Source organism: Talpa occidentalis, unplaced genomic scaffold (assembly GCF_014898055.3).
Source record: "Talpa occidentalis isolate TD23 unplaced genomic scaffold, MPIMG_talOcc4v2.1 talOcc4.12, whole genome shotgun sequence".
In the NCBI taxonomy this organism is placed as follows: Eukaryota; Metazoa; Chordata; class Mammalia; order Eulipotyphla; family Talpidae; genus Talpa; species Talpa occidentalis.
In genome coordinates, this window is record NW_023601212.1 from 6880206 (window position 1) to 6899247 (window position 19042).

General features: G+C 55.0%; 2 protein-coding genes across 2 annotated transcripts; both read left to right on the top strand.

The window, feature by feature from the left end:
* Window positions 1-1419: 1419 nt before the first annotated feature.
* Window positions 1420-18392, top strand: SCAMP4 (secretory carrier membrane protein 4). The gene is made up of 7 exons (XM_037504982.2): window positions 1420-1459; window positions 8447-8494; window positions 10571-10699; window positions 11023-11179; window positions 12210-12311; window positions 13038-13155; window positions 16388-18392. The coding sequence occupies exons 2-7, from the start codon at window positions 8488-8490 to the stop codon at window positions 16565-16567; spliced, it is 693 nt and encodes a 230-aa protein (XP_037360879.1). The 5' UTR covers window positions 1420-1459; window positions 8447-8487; the 3' UTR covers window positions 16568-18392.
* ADAT3 (adenosine deaminase tRNA specific 3) lies at window positions 1426-8440 on the top strand. Its single transcript, XM_037504980.2, has 2 exons — window positions 1426-1459; window positions 5925-8440. The coding sequence occupies exon 2, from the start codon at window positions 5941-5943 to the stop codon at window positions 6994-6996; it is 1056 nt and encodes a 351-aa protein (XP_037360877.1). The 5' UTR covers window positions 1426-1459; window positions 5925-5940; the 3' UTR covers window positions 6997-8440.
* Window positions 18393-19042: the final 650 nt, after the last annotated feature.

Sequence of the window (19042 nt, forward strand, 5' to 3'; positions counted from 1 at the left end):
ACATGCATAAATAAATAAATCTTTAGGGCCTCCCCTGGTGGCGATGCGGTTGAGCATAGCGCTGTGAAGATGTCCACAGCCTCTGCAGCGCAGATTCGATCCCCACTGGCCCGCGAGAATCCCACATGGCACCGCAGACCTCTCCTGTCTCGCCCACTGCTCCCCTCAGCGGTGTACTTCGGTCAATCTGCCTGTTCTGTTCCCTGCTCTGTCTCTGGTGAATCCTCTCACCCTCCCTCGCAACTGGCCTGGACCCGGTTCTTATATGCATGAATAAATAAATCTTAAAAAAAAGAGCAAAAATAAACAAATCTTAAAAAAAAAAAAAAAAATTAGAGGGCCTCCCTGGTGGCGCCAGGGGGTTAGCACTGCAGTATGAAGCAATCCCAAGCCTCTGCAACACGAGTTCGATCCCCGGCCTGCCAAGGAACAACCCACATGGTGCAGCAGACCTCTCCTGTCTCCCCGCTGCTCCCCTCAGCAGTGTATTTCAGTAGATCCTCCTGTTCTGCTCCCCACTCTGTCTCTAGTGAATCCTCTCACCTCTGGCATCTCAGGCCTGTACCATAGCTCTTGTATGCATAAATAAATAAATCTTTAAAAAAAAACTGGATTTGGGCCTCCCCGGTGGCGCAGCGGTTGAGCGCTGGGTTGCGAAGCTGCCCGCGGCCTCTGCGGCGCCGGTTCGATCCCCGGCTGCTCCCCGGCCACCGGAGGAGGGTCCCACATGGCGTGCAGACTTCTCCTGCCGCCCGCTGCTCCCCTCAGCAGTGTACTTCGGTCCTTCTGCCTGCTCTGCTCCCCGCTCTGGCTCTGGTGAATTCTCTCACCCTCCCGCGCTTCTGACTGTACCCAGTGCATGTATAACCAAACAAACAAACCAGCAAACAAATAAATAAAGCATGCCTCTATAAAAAAAAAAAAAAAAAGAACACTTCTATAAAAAAAAAACTGGATTTGCTCATCAAGTAGCACGTTTTGCTTGGGAGCGTCCAGAGTTTCCCTTTGCCTGCACTGCAGACAGGCCGACGCGCTGGTGGGCAGAGTCCAGGACCCGAACAGGAATCTGATCCCACCCAACTCTTTGGGGTCATCCCCTCCGGAACCACGTGGCCGCAGCCAGGGTCACGTGGTCCTCTGCCTCAGTTTCCCCATTTTGCTGAGTTCCCAAAGAGCCACCCAGGACTCCGACGTCTCGCGGCCACCACCAAGGGTCTCAAACCCAAAGCACAGCGCCCGCCAGCTTCTCCCGCCCGCCCCGCGCTCAAGCGCTGAGAGGGGCGGGGCGGAGCGGCCGCGCGCGGCGTTATGGGAGTTGTAGTCCCGGCCCCGCCTTCCCCTCGCACCGCCCCCGCCCCTGGAACTACGCTCCCGTCGTGCCCCGCGGCCGGGCGGAGGCGGGGCTGGCGGGCGGTTGCTAGGACTTGCTGAATCGCCGCGTTCGCGCCGGTCTCCCCAGGTAAGCTCGTGGCCTCGGGCGGCGCGTGCTCGCGGCCCCCGCGCCTGGGTCGCGTTCTCGAGGGGCGACGGCGGGGGCCTCACCTGCCGGCGCCGGCCGCGCGGGGAGCGAGCGGCGGCCGGGCCGGGTCGCGCGCGCCGCGGGAGGCTAGGCGGGGGGGCCGGCGCGTGCGCAGGCCGGGCCGGCCCAGATTTGTGGCGCGCGCCCCTGCGCCCTGGGCCCGAGGCCCCGTGGCCAGCTGCTTCCTGTGCGCGCCCCCGCCCCGCGCGAGCCCGGCCCTGCGCTGTCTTCGCCGCCTGACCGCCCCTCGGGGCGCGGGCCCTCGGCACTGTGCATCCTGAGAGTCGGTACTCAGCCCAGTGCTTACTGAAGTGTGAGCTTTTCAGCTGTTTCATCTTAGCCCTGGGCCTCTCCCGCACCTCGTATGCCTGAGTTCTCGAACTTTCATGCATCAAAAGCCTCTTTTTTTTTTTTTAAAAGATTTATTTATTTATGCATACAAGAACTGGGGTACAGGCCAGAAGTGTGGGGGGTGAGAGGACTCACCAGAGACAGAGCGGGGAACAGAACAGGCAGACTGACGAAATACACTGCTGAGGGGAGCAGCGGGCGAGACAGGAGAGGTCTGCCGCGCCATGTGGGTTGCTCCCTGGCCGGGTGTCGAACTCGTGCTGCAGAGGCTGCGGATTGTTTCATAGGTTGCGTCTTAACCCCTTGCGCCACCAGGGAGGCCCCTCAAAAGCCTCTTTGTGTGGTGGCCAGGTTCAGCAAAAAGCACTTAGGACGCCCTCATTAAATTTGAGTTACACATAAACAACGAGGTTTTTTTCCTCCCCCAAGTATAAGAATAAGATGGCTTGGGAAATGCTTATGCTAAAAAATTGTCTCCTCATCTGGTATTCAGATTTAACTTGCGTCCAATGTGTTCACTGCAGACCCACTCCATTGGAGAGCTTGTTAGAAATGCAGATTTCAGACCTAGCTTCCTTTCAGAGGGGCCAAGTCCTGGGAAGTGCATTTGACACCAGCACCCACCTGGTCTGTGGGCACCTTCTAGACTCCAGCACTGGTGTTTTTTCTGTTCAGGACTCCCTTCTCTACTTTGCCCACCTTCCAGCCCCAGCTATGGTCACTGCCTCCAAGAAGCCCTCCAGGATGTAACTTGCCACAGTTAGGATACTGGGTGATTGTGGTGGCACGGTGGGATTGTTAAAGGAACCTCACTGTAACCCAGAACTGTGCTGGGCCTGGCATGGATTTTTTCACTTTTCTGCTCCTGACAATCTTTTGTGAAGGTGATGGGATTCACTTTTCATGGAGGGCATTGCTGGGAATGGGAGTAGGGATGAGGACAAGGCTGGAAGTCTTGCGGCAAAGACACTTTTGGCCGGGACATGAATGTCTAGTGCAGGGCCCAAACACATCCAGGTTTAGGCTGTGTTTTCCCTGGACTTGGTGCCCTAATGCAAGGATAAGATAGGGCCTTCTTGTCCACAGGATCTGTGTTAAATGTAGTTCCTGACTCAGCTGAGCTCAGGAAGAAGCACATCCCGTTGTCCCACAGCCAGGGTCGACTCCTACTGGAGCCTCATGTGGCCCCAGGCATTACAGTGCTCATTGGCTTTCTAGTTGGGTGCCATGAGGGGGTGTCCTAAGCTGCTGAGGGACCTCTCTGTTAGGGACTTGTCTCCCTGGTGCAATAAACCTTCCACAGCCCATAGTCCCTGGGGCAGAGGCTATATGGCAGTGGAACCTCCCCTCCCTGGATGGTCAAAACCTCAGGCAGGCATAGCTATGAATGTAAAGGGTGGTCCTGAAGAGGCTCTAGTGCGTGGCCCTGCTCTGAGATCTTTGCTCTTGGTTGATGCAGATAGCTGTGTCCTCTGGCCCTGGAGACAGGATGCTGCCATAACTGTAGGCTTGGACAGGGAAGGGGCTGGACTGGCCAGGTCCTGTGGAGAGTTGCAGGGGAGGAGTGTGGTGACAGCCAGGGTGGCCTGTGGTCATGCTTCAGACCCATGTGTATTTGAGCAAACATCTGTGCCCTGGGTGCTGTTGCTAACCCCCCTTGAAGTGATACAGCTAGGAATTTGGGCTGGTTGCCCTTTGCGGAACCTGCTTATATCTATAGAGTGGGGTAAGAACCCATCTTACAGGGGGTCTCAGAAGGCAGAATCAGAGAGCTGTTGAGCCTGGCATCAGATTCTGGGGTGCGGCTGCTGGGTTGGATCGTGGCTCGGAGTCTCGTTTTGTTCCAAATAGCCAGATAGTTCTGGGGCTTCCCTCCAGGTCATTAGAGAAGTAGGGGATTTTTGTGTGGTAGGGAGAGGATGGCAGTGGTTACAGTGACAGTACCTGGCGTTCCAGGCAGTGGCACTGGGGGTCACTTCATCTAGCACTCCCTAGGTGTCTTCCCCCTCCTTATCTTTAACAGCAGCTTTAGTGAGATCCTTCCGATATTATGCAATTCACCCATTTAAAGCGTTACATTTCAGTGGTTTTTAGTGCCTTTACAGAGTTGTGCAGCTGTCAATTCTGTGTAGTTTTAGAACATTCCATTGACACAAAAGGAAACCTCATCCTTATCAGCAGTCACCCCCTACCCCTCCCCAGGCCCTGATACCATGAACCCACTTTCTGTCTGTGGCTGGGCCTGTCCTGCACGTTTCTCATCAGTGGCTTCACATTGTGTGGTCTTGTGTGTCTGGCTTCTCCCTGAGCGTCGTGTGCTCAGGGTCTCAGTGAGTATCAGACCTTCCCTCCATGTCATGACTGAGACTCGGTGTAGGGATGGTGCTTTCTATCTACTTATCCACTCAGCCACTTGGACTGACTCCACCTCTGGCTGTTGTGAGCAGCACTGCTGTGCGCGTGCAGGCTTCTGTGTGAGCCTGAGTTTTCAGGTCCCATGGGTACATACTTGGAGCGGAGTTGCTGGGTCAGATGTTGACTGTCCAGTGGGTTTTGTCTGTCCTCCCTAGGAGTTGGCAGCCCAACCAGCAGTGCCCAGTGGCAGCTAGTGTGTGTGTGTTTTGCTGCTTTTGTTTTTAATCAGACAGAGGTTGTACTCTTCAGGGGACAAATGAGACTGTGTCCCTCTTTTGCCCTGAAGACAGTGGGAGCTTTTGTGGCCTGGGGTGGGCCAAGCAGGCCGTGCTGCAGGATCCTGAGTGTGATGTGTGCTGGGAGCAGGATTCAATCAGTGCATGGAGCCTCCCTCTGTCCTGCCTGGGATAGGCCTTGAGGTACATGAGGGGCCACCTACCCTTTCAGCTTCTCAGCCTCCACCAGCATGCTGGTTGTATGTGTCTGCAAAATTTGTATCAGCTTAGGACTCATGCTGGTGGGGGAGGACCTCACCTTCCCTCTGAGGGGGCTGGCCAGTAAAAGAAACCGGGACCTTGGGAGCAAGGGGTGAGCCGGGGTGTACCTGGAGTGGTTAAAAACCCACAGTGAGTGGTAGAGTGATTTCAGCATGTTTTTGCCTTGGGGAGGAGGTGGGAGGGATGTCAGGGCCATGTGGTCTGGCTGGACAGTGGCACCTGAGATCCTTCAGGAGCACCTTCAGGTTACCGTTGCTTGTTTCTAATATTCCAGACAGAACTGACCAAAAGAAATGTAATACAGGGAAAATATGTTAAGTCTTGCAGAAGTTGTAATCTAAAAAAATATACAAAACAGGTGAAATTAATACTTCAGTCTAACGCTCTCCCGGCTAAGCTATTTCGGCCGCTGCTGAAATTAATACTAATGTTTATTTAACTCAAAAACAAAATATTGTCTTTTAACATGTAGTTAGTATAAAAAAATTGAACCAGGTTACATTCTCTTGTCATATTAAGTCTCCGAAATGCAGAGCATGTTTTCTGTTCATTGTGCATCTCAAAGGAAAAAAAAAAAACAAACCAACGTCACACACACACAAACACGCACACACAGAGTTGATCCTTGAGCAACTCAGGATTATGGACACCAGTCCCCACGCAGTTGAAAAATCTATGCTTCCCACAAAACTTAACTACAAATAGCCTGTTGACCAGAAACTGGAACAGAAACGGTTCACACCCGTTTTCTCTAGCACGCGCGTTACTTACTGTATTCTTAGGCTAACGTAAGCGAGAGGAAAGGAGATGTTACCCAGGAAATCCTCAGAAAGAGAACGTAACTTAGGGTGCCACCCTGTATTTAGGAACTAAGTTACCGTCTATTTATAAGAAAACCTGCTTATCAGCGCCCTGCGCAGGTGAAGCCCGTGGTGTTTGGGGGCCGATGTTACATGTAAAAGCTGCTCAGACTGTGCAACCCAAGAGTCCCTAGGATGTGAGCAAGCGCACGCGCAGTGGTGCCTGCATGTGGGCTCTCGGCTGAGCCTTCACGTTTGGCAGCTCCCAGGACGGACCCCTTCGTGCACCCAGACCTCCTGCAGCTGACGGATGATGCTCTGCCCGATCTCTGTCTCCTACAGTCGTGCTGTGCCCAGGATGGACCCCATGCCGGGCCTTTTGGAGCGGCTTGGGGAGGAGAAGGCTGGAAGCCCAGAGCCAAGATCTGCAGCGTGGCAAGTCACCCCTGTGCTCTCCGAGCAGCAGTCCCGGGACGTCCAGTTGGTGCTGGCCTATGCAGCGCCCATCCTGGACACACGCCAGACCTCACGCCTCCTCAAGGAGGTGTCGGCTGTCTACCCGCTGCCTGCCCAACCTCACCTTAAGAGGGTGCGGCCAAACCAGGATGCCAGTCGCCCCCACACGCTGGAGATGCTGCTGTGTCTGGCGGGGCCGACTGTGGGCGCACCGTCCCTGGCCGAGCTCCTCCCGCAACCCGCCATTGACCCCCGCGGCCTGGGGCCGCCCTTCCTGGTCCCGGTGCCCGCCTGGCCGCCGCTCACTAGGGGCCAGTTCGAGGCGGCACGGGCCCACTGGCCCACGTCCTTCCACGAAGACAAGCAGGTGACGCGTGCACTGGCCGGACAGCTCTTCTCTGCACAGGAGCGGGCTGCGATGCAGGGCCACATGGAGCGGGCTGTGCGGGTGGCCCAGCAGGCCGCCGCCAGAGGCCTGAGGGCCGTCGGGGCGGTGGTGGTGGACCCAGCCTCAGGTTGCGTGCTGGCCACAGGCCATGACTGCAGCAGCACTTCCAACCCTCTGCTGCACGCCACCATGGTGTGCATTGATCTGGTGGCCCAGGGCCAGGGCCGCGGTGCCTATGACCTGGGACCTCATCCCACCTGCTCCTTTGCCCCGGCTGCCACCTCCCAGGCGGTTCGGGTGGGCACTGTGCGCAAGCTGGACGCAGACGAGGACAGCCTCCCCTACGTGTGCACCGGCTACGACCTCTACATCACCCGCGAGCCCTGTGCCATGTGTGCCATGGCCCTGGTGCACTCCCGCATGCAGCGTGTCTTCTATGGGGCCCCCTCGCCTGATGGCGCCCTGGGCACCCGCTTCCGCATCCACGCTCGGCCTGACCTCAACCACCGCTTCCAGGTGTTCTGTGGCGTGTTGGAGGCCCAGTGCCGCTGGCTGGACCCCGACGTGTAGGGGCTGTGCCCTCTGGGGTCCAGGACTACCCCTGCAGCCGGCTGGCCTCCACCTCTGCTCAGACCCCATGGACCCCCAGACTCCCTCCATGGTGCAGGAACTGCTATCCTGTCAATCTTAGGGACACTTGCACTCGTCATCCTCAGAAACTGTTGCTCTGCTGTTCCTGCCAGTGTGTGGGATGCCTTTCTGCCCAGACCAAGCTTCTCCCCGGACTCGGTGAACAGGGATCCAGCCCTGGCCATGTACCCGGGCATTTGGGCCTTGCTGCTCTGGCTCCATCAGCCCTGAGCGCATGGGTCCTGTGGGGTTCTTTCTACTTTGTTTCAGGTGTCAGAAAACAGCTCTGATACGTAAAAATAAACAACCCCAAAACTGGGTTGGTGTCTGTTGACAGGAGCAGGCTGTGGAACTGAGGGGGTGGCCTCCTGAGCTGTCATGGGCCAAGACCTGGGGTTATTTTGGGGTGGGGGCGAGCCAGGTGGTACTCCCCGCTGCGTCTGTATCGTCGGCCTGGAGGGTTCCCTTGTCCTTCACAGGTGGTCGGAGGGTCTCCAAGGGGCCAGCAGGGATGTGCCAAAGAGGAGTTGTGCCAAAGACTCTGCTGGCAGAGTCTGTGGGGCAGAGCAGTACTGCACGGGGGCTGGTATGGTGGACGACAGGGGCGCCACATGGCGGTGCCCTCACTCACTTGCAGGGTGGAGCATGGGAACTCGGTCACTGGAGTCTTGTTGCCGGGACTGTGGGTGAGAAACACATCTCAGTTTCCCCCCAGTGTCCAGCTCCAGGCCTGGCTCACTGCCGCTGCCCGTCCCTGTGCCCCGGAGCTGCGCTGTGCATATTGGGTGGGCACTGTCCATGGCCACAGCAGCATGGCTTGTTTCCTGAAGGTGACACCACTGTCTACCAGCTGGGCAGTCATGGAAATGACCAGTTCTGTCCACTGTGCCTTTTGTGGGATCTTGGTATGTGTGGCTGCTCTGCAACATGAGCTCCGGGGCTGCATTATCTTGTGATGGTGTCTTCAGTCTTGCCAGGTTCACGTGGGGGAAAATGGAGACCAGTGAAATTGTGTGACTTGCCTGAGGTCACACAGCTGTGGCTCAGAAGTCATGCCCTGTGGCCCTAAGGAAGTGACCAGAGCCATCAGTGGATAGTGGGGCATCTTGAAGTGTGTGAGGACAACAAGAAGGCCAGAGACCAGTGAGGGCAGGTTCCTGGGATCCCAGGAATATGTGGCTGTGGATGGAACCTGGCTATAACCTGACCCTTTTCTAGCCATCTCAGAGCTGCCCAGCCTGACTCTGAGGAGGGTCACACATTTGGGGCTGGACTTTCAGAGCTCAGGCATTGGCTAGGACTCTGCCTAGGGTGCTGCTAGTCCTGTAGCTGGTGTTGGAGTCACCCAGCAACTGTGTGGACGCCCTGACTGTGGCTGTCTCCCTTCCAGGTGGCTGCAGGCTTCAGCCCCGCCCTGTCATCACAGCCGAAATGTCAGGTGAGTCTTCCCAGCGGCCCTGCAGGGAGAGCTTTGGCTTCTCTGTCCCTCTTGAAAGTGTCTGCCCTGGTGGACAGAGCTCCATGGCTCTCCACAGCTCTTACCTCACTCCCTCCCATGATACACCTGGTACCCAGCCACATGAGAGGAAGACACAGTTTCCAGTTTCCATGGCTCTGTCAAATGAGCTTCTAGCCTTTCTAGGCTTTTGCCTTGGGAGCTGATTTGGTTGACTCAGAGGGCACTGGGGTTTGGCACCCAGGCTCATATCTCTGCATATGAGCCCACAGGTGTGCCTGCCTTATCTTCAGAAATGAGGGCAGGTGGGCCCTCAAGTGAGGGATGCAGGGGACCCCAGATGCCCCTGTATCAACCTTGCTTCTCAGTGAAAGGTGAGGCATTGGGTGCGTGATGTGCCCCTGTATCTACTCGAAGAAGGCAGTTGGGTGGCTAAGATCAGTAGACCCGTGGCAGGACTAGGATTTGAACCCAGGCCCCATGTGCCAAGTCAGCACAGAACTCCCACCCCTACCCACGTACACAGGCCTCTTACCTGCCAAGAATAAAGACAGCTCTGAGGGCCATGCCATTGGTTTGATGGCTTTCCCCTCCCCCGGTGCTGTGCGGCAGGTGTCTAGTTGCTGGGTGCCTCGGCCAGTCCTTGCTCTCTTGGGGTCCACCTGCTCTGCCTTCCTTGCTGCTAGGCCTGCAGATGCTCACCCCATGACCTTTGTACTTGCCGGGTAGCAGAAAAGGTCTGCTGTGCTATGTGGATTAGCTCTCTGGGCTGGGGCTCCAACTCCAGCTGTAGGGTGATAGCGCTGAAATCACCAGGGAGGCCACTCCCCAGGATTCGAGGGCTCCCGTCTTGCCTCCTTAAGTCTTTGCTTAAATGCCTCCTTTGAGCAAGGTCTGCCTTGATACCCTGAGATGCATTCCCAGTGACCTTCGCCTGGCGCACTCCCACAGTTACTACAGTTATTGGTCCACTCCTACTGGGATGGCAGCCCCTTGAGGACTAGGGACTCCATCTGTCTTGTCCTCCATGTGGCCCCAGATAATGTTCAGGAACCATTCCTGCGATGGTGCTGATGAGAGAACACATCGTGCAAGGCTATAGGGAGCTCAGGTGTTGCGGTGCTGTCAGTGGAGCTGTGTCCCCCAAGAGATCCATTTAAGCCTTGACCCCCACCCCACCCCAGGACCTGGGATAGAACCTCATTTAGAAATGGGGGCTTTGCAGGTGAGATTTGTTAAAGTGGAGTCACTCTGGATAGGGGTCCCTGCAGCAACATGACAGCAGTGTTGAGAGGGACATTTGGACATAGACACACAGGAGAAGCCCGTTACTGGGGTGACAGAAGCCCAAGATGTGGGCCCCCAGAAGCTAGAAGACGCAGGAAGTCTCCTCCCCTGAATCCTCTGGAGAGAGCATGTTCTGTGGCACCTTGACCTCAGACTTCTGGCCTCCAGAATTGAGAGAATAAAATCTTAGGCCCCCGGTTCATGGTCATTTGTCACACCTGCCTGGGAGGCATTCCATCCTCAGGCCAGAACCTCCCCTGGAGTCACAGTGCGAGCAACACAAGTGTCAACCGCTGAGGGTGTCCTAGTACTGCTTTGAAAATTTCCCACAAACTAAGTGGCCTTGACAGTGTTATCACCTCATGGCTCTGGGGCCAGGCGTCTAATGTGGCCTCCTGGGTCTAAAGCCAGGTATGGGCAGGCTGGATTCTCTGAGAACCCAGGGGACCCCTCTCCTCCTCCTAGTTTAGAGGCGCTGCATCCTGAGTCTGGGGCCCTTCCTCCATCCTCACAACGAGCAGCAGCACAGCGTCTTCCTGCCTCTCTCTGACCCTCTACCCCCTCTTATAAAGTCCCATCGTGAGGACACTGGCCCCCCAGGAATCCAGGATCCTGCCCCATCTCAGGGTACTCAACTCAGTTTCACCTGCAGAATCCCCTTTGCCTTGTGAGGGGACATGTCCCCAGATCCCAGAACCAGAGTGGGGATGTCTTTGGGGCTGTCATCAAGCTGACCCCAGCATAGCCTTTGTCTTGTTATTTGTCCTGCAGAAAAAGAGAACAACTTCCCGCCACTGCCCGGGTTCATCCCCCTGAAGCCCTGCTTCTACCAGAATTTCGCTGATGAGATCCCCATCGAACACCAGGTCTTGGTGAAGAGGATCTACCAGCTATGGCTGTGTGAGCTGCGGGGGGCAGATGGGGTCTCCTTCACCATTGCAGGGACCCAGGCTGGGTGTGTCCGGGCTACCATGGAGCTGCCCTTCCTTGGGCTGGGAGAGCCTTGAGCTTCGGTTAATAAATGTCTTCCTGATAAAATTCCGTTCTGGAGGTAGCAGGGTGCAGTGCACGGAGCAAATCGGGGTGGTTGGGCTGGAGCCCTGTCCCCTGACCCCTTCTCTAACACACTGTCCCTGCGCTGAGGGAGCCTGCGCCCTGGGCAGGCGGGTGGGAGGTGGCCTGGCAGTCTCTAGCGTGTTCAGCTCTGTCTCTCTGCCCCTCAGTCTACTGTGCCACCCTCGGGGTCAACCTCGTCGCCTGCCTGGCCTGGTGGATTGGCGGTGGCTCTGGAGCCAACTTTGGCCTGGCCTTGGTTTGGCTGCTGCTGTTTTCCCCCTGTGGCTATGTGTGCTGGTTCCGGCCTGCCTACAAGGCTTTCCGGTAAGTCTGAGTCCTGGCAAGTGTCTGGTGCTGAGGTCGCCTCAAAACAGAAATGCTGGTCTCTGTGTCAATCCCCACCCAGAATCTGGACCTGGCTGCCCGATGAGCCTTGTCTCCTGACCTAGTTGTTAGTAACCACCCCTTTCTCTTGTCCTATTTGGATTTTGGCTCGTTTCAGGGGTCTGCAGACTGGCCTGTGGGCCAGATTCACTTGCTGTCCTCTTTGTTCTTTAATGACAACTTTATTGAGTTGAAGTTTATGTAACATACAACTCATATGCTTGATGGTTCAGAGTTCCAGTCCCTGTCCCCATCAACAGTCACCCCATCTCCAACCCACTTCTGTCTGGCTGTGCCTGTTCTGGATATTTCTCATCAATGGACTCACACACCATGTGGCCGCCTGAATCTGGCTTCTCCCTGAGCATCATGTGTTCCGGGTCCCTCCCTGTGGTAGTGGGTGTCAGAGCTGCCCCCCTTTTCATGGCTGAGTGATGGTCACAGATACCTTGTGTGTATCTGTTCATCTGTGGATGGACACTTGTATTGTTTCCACCTTTTGGCTGTTGTGAGTCATGTTGCCATAGCCTTTGGCCCCAGTCACCCCGTTACTCAGGCGTGGCTTAGAGGCCCCAGGATGGTCCGTGTCCCAGGCTCTCACTGAGTCAGACAGACTCCAAAGGCCCTTCTTGGAGACGAACTGGAAACATTTGTACTCACTGGACAGAAGGGGCCGTTATTTGAGGTCCAAGCTGGCTTGGGCAAACAGGCACAGGAGCACCACGGGCTTGGGGAGCATCTGGGAGCAGCCTGTCTCCCCTGCCCTGCCTTGAGCCCAAGCCTCCCCTCTTGCCAGCGGAACTGGAAGTGGCCTGGCCAGGCCCCCTGTAGTTCTTACACGTGCTGAGGGCAGCGTGCGGCAGTGTCCACAGCAGAGAGAGCATCCTGAATCCTAGGTGCACTGTGTCCTGAGCTGACCTTTAGTGAGTGAGGCCAGGACCTGGGTAATGGATGTGTTTTGTCTCCCCAGAGCTGACAGCTCCTTTAATTTCATGGCATTTTTCTTCATCTTTGGAGCCCAGTTTGTCTTGACTATCATCCAGGCTATTGGCTTCTCTGGATGGGGTGCATGGTAAGTGAGCCCACCACTCTAACAAAGGGGTCCCCCCCAAATGAATAACTGCCAAAAGAGAATACAAGTTTGTTTATTCTCTCTTTTTTTTTTTTTTTTTAAAGATTTATTTATTTATTTATTTATACAAGCACTGGGTACAGTCAGAAGCGTGGGAGGGTAAGAGAATTCACCAGAGCCAGAGGGGAGAGCAGAGCAGGCAGACTGACGAAGTACGCTGCTGAGTGGAGCAGCGGGCGGCAGGAGAGGTCTGCGCGCCATGTGGGACCCTCGCCCGGAGGCTGGGGATCGAACCGGTGCTGCAGAGGCTGCGGGCAGCTTTGCAGTCCAGCGCTCAACCGCTGCGCCACCAGGGAGGCCCCATGTTTATTCTCTTATAAACAGTCTAAGGTGGTGTCAGGTAGAGTGGGTGGGGATCTGTTCTAGGTTGTGCAGTGAGTAGGGTGGAGGGAGCCTCGGTTTCACTCTTACCCGGACTTTGTACCCGAGGGTCCACCTTGTGTCCTCCTGGATAATAAGTGGTCAGCCAGCCAACCCTGGCCACAGGGGAGACTGGGAAGGATGATCCAGCAGTTACCCTGGGAGGAAGGGCTTAGGACTGGAGAACTCACCCAGAAGAACCAGTGGGGGTTGTCTTTGACCTCCACCATCCATTTTATATATGAAGGGCAGAGGTCCCTTGTTTGGTGGACTTGGTGGTATCCATTCAATCTCTTGCCCCTGCAGCGGTTGGCTGGCAGCTATAGGATTCTTCCAGACGAGCATCGGAGCTGCCATTATCATGCTACTTTCAGCCATCATGTTCTCCATATCAGCCACCTTGATGGCCATTGCGATCATGAAGGTAAGTCCTCAGGGCCCCAGCCATTATCTTCCTGTTACTTGTTTCAGGAGCAAGGGAAAGTGTGTGTGCGTGTGCTTGTGTGTGTGTGTGTGTGTGTGTGTGTGTGTGTGCATGTGCGAGTTAGCAGGGAGCCTCTTCTGTGCCCTGGACTTTCCATTACTACCCTTCCTGCTCTACCCATGGAGGCCTGCTAAAAAGGGCGATGATTGAAGTGTGTAACTACACCTGGTTTTTGTTTTTTTTTTGCTTTTTTAAAGATTTATTTATTTATGCACACAAGAGCTGGGGTACAGACCAGAGATTGTGGTGGGTGAGAGGATTCACCAGAGACAGAGCGGGGAACAGAACAGGCAGACTGACTGAAATACACTGCTGAGGGGAGCAGCGGGTAAGGCAGGAGAGGTCTGCTGCGCCATGTGGGTTGCTCCCTGGTCGGCCGGGGATCAAACTCGTGCTACAAAGGCTGCAGATTGCTTCATAGTACGGTGCTTAACCCCTTGTGCCACCAGGGAAGCCCTTTTTTTTTTTTTTTTTTTAAAGAATTTTTTTTTTAATTTATGCATACAAGAACTGGAGTGTAGGCTGGGGGGGACGGGGGGGGGGGTGGTGGTGAGAGGATTCACCAGAGACAGAGTGGGGCAGATCTACTGCTGAGGGGAGCAGCGGGCAAGACAGGAGAGGTCTGCGTTGCCATGTGGGTCAACTACCTGCCCGGGGATGGAACTCGTGCCGCAGTGATTTGGGGATAGCTTCATAGTGCTGTGCTTAACCCCCCGTACCACCAGGGAGGCCCGCTACACCTGCTTTTGGTGTGCTGTTCACTAGAGCTCCTAGCTCATGCCTGATTTGACCACCTCTGGCCAAATGTTGCTTTTTATAGTTAAATTCAAATTGAGAAAATAAAATTAAACTAGAAATTCAGGGTGTCTAGCATACCCCTTTCATCTCAAGTGCTCAGTGGTTTCATGGGACTGGTAGCCCCAATCAGCCAATGCAGGTGCTATCTCAGAAAGTTCCCTGGGTGGCGCCACTCCAAAAATTTGGAGACTGAAGCTGAGGAAGTCATTGTAGTCAGGGTACATCACCAGTGTGAGTGTCACCCCTGAACCGTATGAATACCTCTGAGGCAGCTCTTAGGACTTGGCTGGAGGCTAGTGTCATGAAGGTCCCTGAAGTTGCCCTAAGAAACATGGGACAGGCATGGGCATCGGTTACGTCCACCTGAGGCCGATGGGTGGGCACCTCATCTGGCGGTCGCAGATGACTTCTTACTTCCCCAGGCTATTCTGCCATCCCTCTCAGGTCTTCCCATGTGGCTCCCAGAGCCCAGGGCTGCCTGACTGGCATCGATTTTAATTTTATTTTATTTTTTAAAGATTTATTTATTTATTTTTTTATTAAAGATTTGTTTATTTATTTATACAAGCACTGGGTACAGTCAAAAGCACGGGAAGGTGAGAGAATTCACCAGAGCCAGAGCGGGGAGCAGAGCAGGCAGACTGATGAAGTACACTGCTGAGGGGAGCAGGGGGCGAGACAGGAGAGGTCTGCTTCGCCGTGTGGGATACTCGCCGGCCAGCCAGGATTGAACCCTCACTGCAGAAGCTGCGGACAGCTCCACGGTGCGGCGCTCAACTGCCTGCACTACCAGGGAAGCCTTGGCATCGATTTTAACTATTGTGTTGTGAGTTTCTTACAGCCTCCTTACTGAGTGATTCCAGCTCAGGGCTATTTCACAGCCTGGGCTCGATACCCAGGCTTTATGGGTGAACAAAAAAATGCTATACTACCCTTAATCCTCCCAGCTGCACAGTCGATCTGAAGGAAGAAAGTAGGAATCCACAGAAACCAAGAAAACACTTGGAGAAGCCCAGTGTGACTCAAGGGAAGATTCCAGAATGTGTCTTCCAAGGAAAGATGAATACATTTCCCACCAAAAAATGCTCAGTAGTAAGCAGCATAAAATGGAAAGCAGTAGAAGCTGAGAATATCTGTAAGGTGTGAGAGAAAGGGTTTATGTACTCAATAAGAGTGAATTATTCTAAGGGTAGAAATGACACCCCTGTCCTCCCCTCCCCCCCTCACATCAGGGTCCCCAGAACCAGGCCTGGGTTTGGAGATTGTCGGGGAAGATAATTGCACAGAAGACAAATTCCCGTGGGAAAGGACAGACATTCAGTTTCACTGTTAATCAAGGATGTCAAACTGAACGCGCCATTTGCTAGCTTGTGGAGCTCATCTGGACTGGGGAGATCGTACAGTTCTGTGCTCGGAGGCGCTGCCTCTCTTACAGTGGGGACAGTGTTCTTTTCCTGGGTCTCAGCTGAGGAAATTATCACTGGCAACCAGAGGTGATGTTAATAACGGGCAGAGCTCTGGACCTGACACGCCCGTGCCAGGAGGCCAGGTGGTGCTGTCCAGGGCACTGGGCAGGTCAAAGGGGCCAGAGCTGCCCTGTGAGGCCTTGAGTGTCTAGTGAAGTTTGTCAGGAGAGACAGGCCCCAAACCTGCTGGTGGGATGATCATCCCTTTTACATAAGAAATGCCGGTGGCTGAGGAAATGGTTTTATAGCAGCGGCAGAATGAACACCAAGAGACAACTGGGGTTGTAGCTCTGGGTGGAAACTTCTGAGTCTACAATCTTGGCTTCTGTTTGTTTCTGAAGATTGCACACAGACTTTTCTGTTAGTCATGTTGCTCCATGAAGCTTTGGTCATTGAGGGGTCACCTATATGAGCAAGTTTGTGTGATTGCGTGTTGATGTTTACAAGGACGAAATGGCCTAGTGACATGCGTGGTCTGTGGCCTCAGTATGTGGTAAGCGACGCTTATCTTTTATTTGAGAAAATCATTACCTTAAACACCAGGGAGGGGGCCCTCCCCTGGTGGTGCAGGCGGTTGAGCACCGCACTGTGGAGCTGTCTGCAGCGCTGCAGCCTCTGCAGCGCTGGTTCAACCCCGGCCAGCCGGCGAGAATCCCACATGGTGCAGCAGACCTCTCCTGTCTCGCCGGCTGCTCCCCTCAGCAGTGTATTTCGTCAGTCTGCTGTTCTGTTCCCCACTCTGGTGAATTCTCTCACCCTCCCACGTATCTGGCCTGTGCCCCGGTTCTTGTATGCATGAACAGATAAATCTTAAAAAAAAAAAAAAAAAAAAAAACCACCAGAAGGGCTTCATATAGAGCAGCAAGTTGATTTCTCTGTTCTGCCACACACATCCTTTGTTCCCGCAGGTGCACAGAATCTACCGGGGGACTGGTGGAAGCTTCCAGAAGGCACAGACAGAGTGGAATGCAGGCACTTGGCGGAACCCACCATCTCGGGAGGCCCAGTACAACAACTTCTCAGGGAACAGTCTGCCTGAGTACCCCACTGTGCCCAGCTACCCAGCAGGTGGCAGCCAGTGGCCTTAGAGGGAGCTGGCCGGCCCACCTCCCCTCCACTCCTGCCACTGTTCTAGGTCCTGTGAGGCCCTGAGCCTCTGTTCCCCTCCCTCCTGTCAACAGCTCAGCCTCTACTTCAGCTAGGACAGTTGAAGGACTCAGTAGCCGTCCGAGGCTCCCCCAGCTGAGATGCGGACCCCAGGAGCCCGTGGTCATCTCACTTCCAAGGGTAGAGCCCCTTGCAAGCTCAAGTAGGACGCCCCTCTTGCTTCCAGAAATGTTTGGTCAATGTGTGGTGGTCATGTCCTCCCCCCTCAGGGTCTTGGGGGACTGACCTTGGGCCTCCCCAGGGAGAAGTGTCAGCAGGCTGGCTGATTGCCCTCCGTCCAGAGCTGATGATGCTCAGAAGCACCCCACCTCGTGGACACCCCCACCCTCTCAGGACAGCTGCTCCAGGAAGAGGGGATCTTGGCACCAGGACCCAATCTCCTGAGTGTGACACAGGGACTTGGTATAAAACCAGGTCCTTGACATTTTTCATAGCCTCTGTCCGCCTATACTGGTGGGCACTAATGGATGAGCCTGGGGACAGCAGAAGCATTTCGCCCCCTCAGGAGAGTGGTCTGAGCTCCCCCTTTGTCCATCTGTCCCAGTTGTTCCACGCAGGGCTGTTGCCAGCCTCCTCCCTGCCCGCAGTCACCTCCACTCCAGGAAGTCTCTTCCCCACAGCAGGAATTTGGAGCTCCAGCAGCAGAACTTTGGGCAGGACCTCAGTCTGTACCTGAAGCCTGGGACAGAACCCCGTTGGGGAGCAAAGGGGGATGTCAACCTTCCCTCCCATCGTGCAGACCGTAGTAGCTGACAGCACTTACGTGTCCTGAGGTCACCGCCTGCCCTAAGCCCAAGGGACACCGGCTGGCTGCCCGAGTGTGCAGCCCGAACAGCCTCTGGCCTGCAGGAGGAGGGGTGCCGGGTGCTCAGGAGAGCCTTTTAAAGGAACGGCAATAAGTTTCTGTGCCTTATTGAGGAATCTAAATAAGTGTCCCTTTTCTCGCCCCTTGATTCCTCTGACTCCACAGGAAGCACTGGGTGTTGCGTGGGGTCCCGTGGCACCTTCATGACTGAGAGGTTTAAAGGAACCCTATAGCCCCTAGTCCTTGCTGGCCAGGTTTCCATGACAACCATGGATAGAGCATCTGGGGTACCTGAGTTCTCACCCCCCACCCCACCCCACCCCTGCCAGCTTCCTGTTCCTCTGGCAGCACCAGGACCCTTCTACATCATAGGCATCCCCGCAGGGTGCCACTTCTCCCAGAAGCCTCCCCGGTGTAGCCAGAACATGTCTGCTCCTATGCTTCCTGCTGTTGCTGGCTGCTTGTGCTGCCACTTGGTGTCAGAGGTGACCACCATCCCTGGAGGGGTCGCCCAGGCCTGGGTCCCCTGTAACAGCCTCAGCTTGGTCTCCTATGACTGGCATGTGCAGAGCTAACGCTGTGGCTGCATCTCGTCATCATGTAACACCCAGTGACAAGCCATTCGCCAGGCACAGGAGGAGAATTGTGGTTTTAACAGCAGCTTCTCCCCCAGACCCGTCTTGTACTTTGCACCTTTGTTACGTTGTGGGTTTTGTTACCTGAAAATAATCCAGGAAATAAATCGGTCTTCTTTATGCATCAGGCTGTGCTTCAGGGGGCTGCATTTGTGTGGGTGTGTGCGCCTTGCCTGACGCCTCCTCCCTGAAGGATCCCAGAGTGTGTGGACCCTGTCCCTGGCATGCCCAACCCTCCTGGTGTCCCAGGGAGAAGCCCAGCACCCTAAACACCGTGCTCCTCTCACCCAGCAGTGAGACTGGTAAGTCCACTCACTTCACACCCAATAATTTTCATTTGAAAAGGGACATTTGCGGGGCCTCCCTCGTGGCACAAGGGGTTAAGGCGCGACCTATGAAGCTATCCACAGCCATTGCAGCATGAGTTTGATCCCCAGCCAGGGGTGTAACCCACAGGGCGCAGCAGACCTCACCTCACTCGCCCACTGTTCCCCTCACCAGTGTATTTCAGTCATTCTGCCTGTTCTGTTCCCCACTCTGTCTCTGGTGAATCCTTTCACCTCCCATACCTCTGGCCTTTACCCCATTCTTGTATGCATAAATAAATAAATCTTAAAAAAAAAAGAAAGAAAGAAAGAAAGAAAAGGGACACTTTGCAAAGAATGAACAAGCAGCACCCTGCAGGAAAAGTACCCATAAAAGTGCCAGCTGGGGGTTGTGGGGGCAGCTCTTGGTGGCAGAGTAGCTGCCCCATGTGGGCACGCCAGCGGTCTTCCACGTGCCATTTTGCCACCCTGGAATGGGTCAGCCTGCAGAGAGGAACTCGGCTGCGCAAATCCAACACCATGGTTTGCACAGGTTCCCCCAGTTCACGTGTCAGGACTGCTACCCCCAGGACCTCATTTGGAGATGGGGTTTTTGCAGGAGTGATAAGGTGAAGCCACACTACCCCAGGT

Bases quoted from the DNA above. Each gene is read 5' to 3' on its own strand.
- ADAT3 (XM_037504980.2), top strand. From the start codon at position 5,941: ATGGACCCCATGCCGGGCCTTTTGGAGCGGCTTGGGGAGGAGAAGGCT.
- SCAMP4 (XM_037504982.2), top strand. The intron at 11,180-12,209 runs GTAAGTCTGAGT...TTGTCTCCCCAG, and splicing joins CCTGCCTACAAGGCTTTCCG to AGCTGACAGCTCCTTTAATT. The intron at 13,156-16,387 runs GTAAGTCCTCAG...TTGTTCCCGCAG, and splicing joins TGGCCATTGCGATCATGAAG to GTGCACAGAATCTACCGGGG.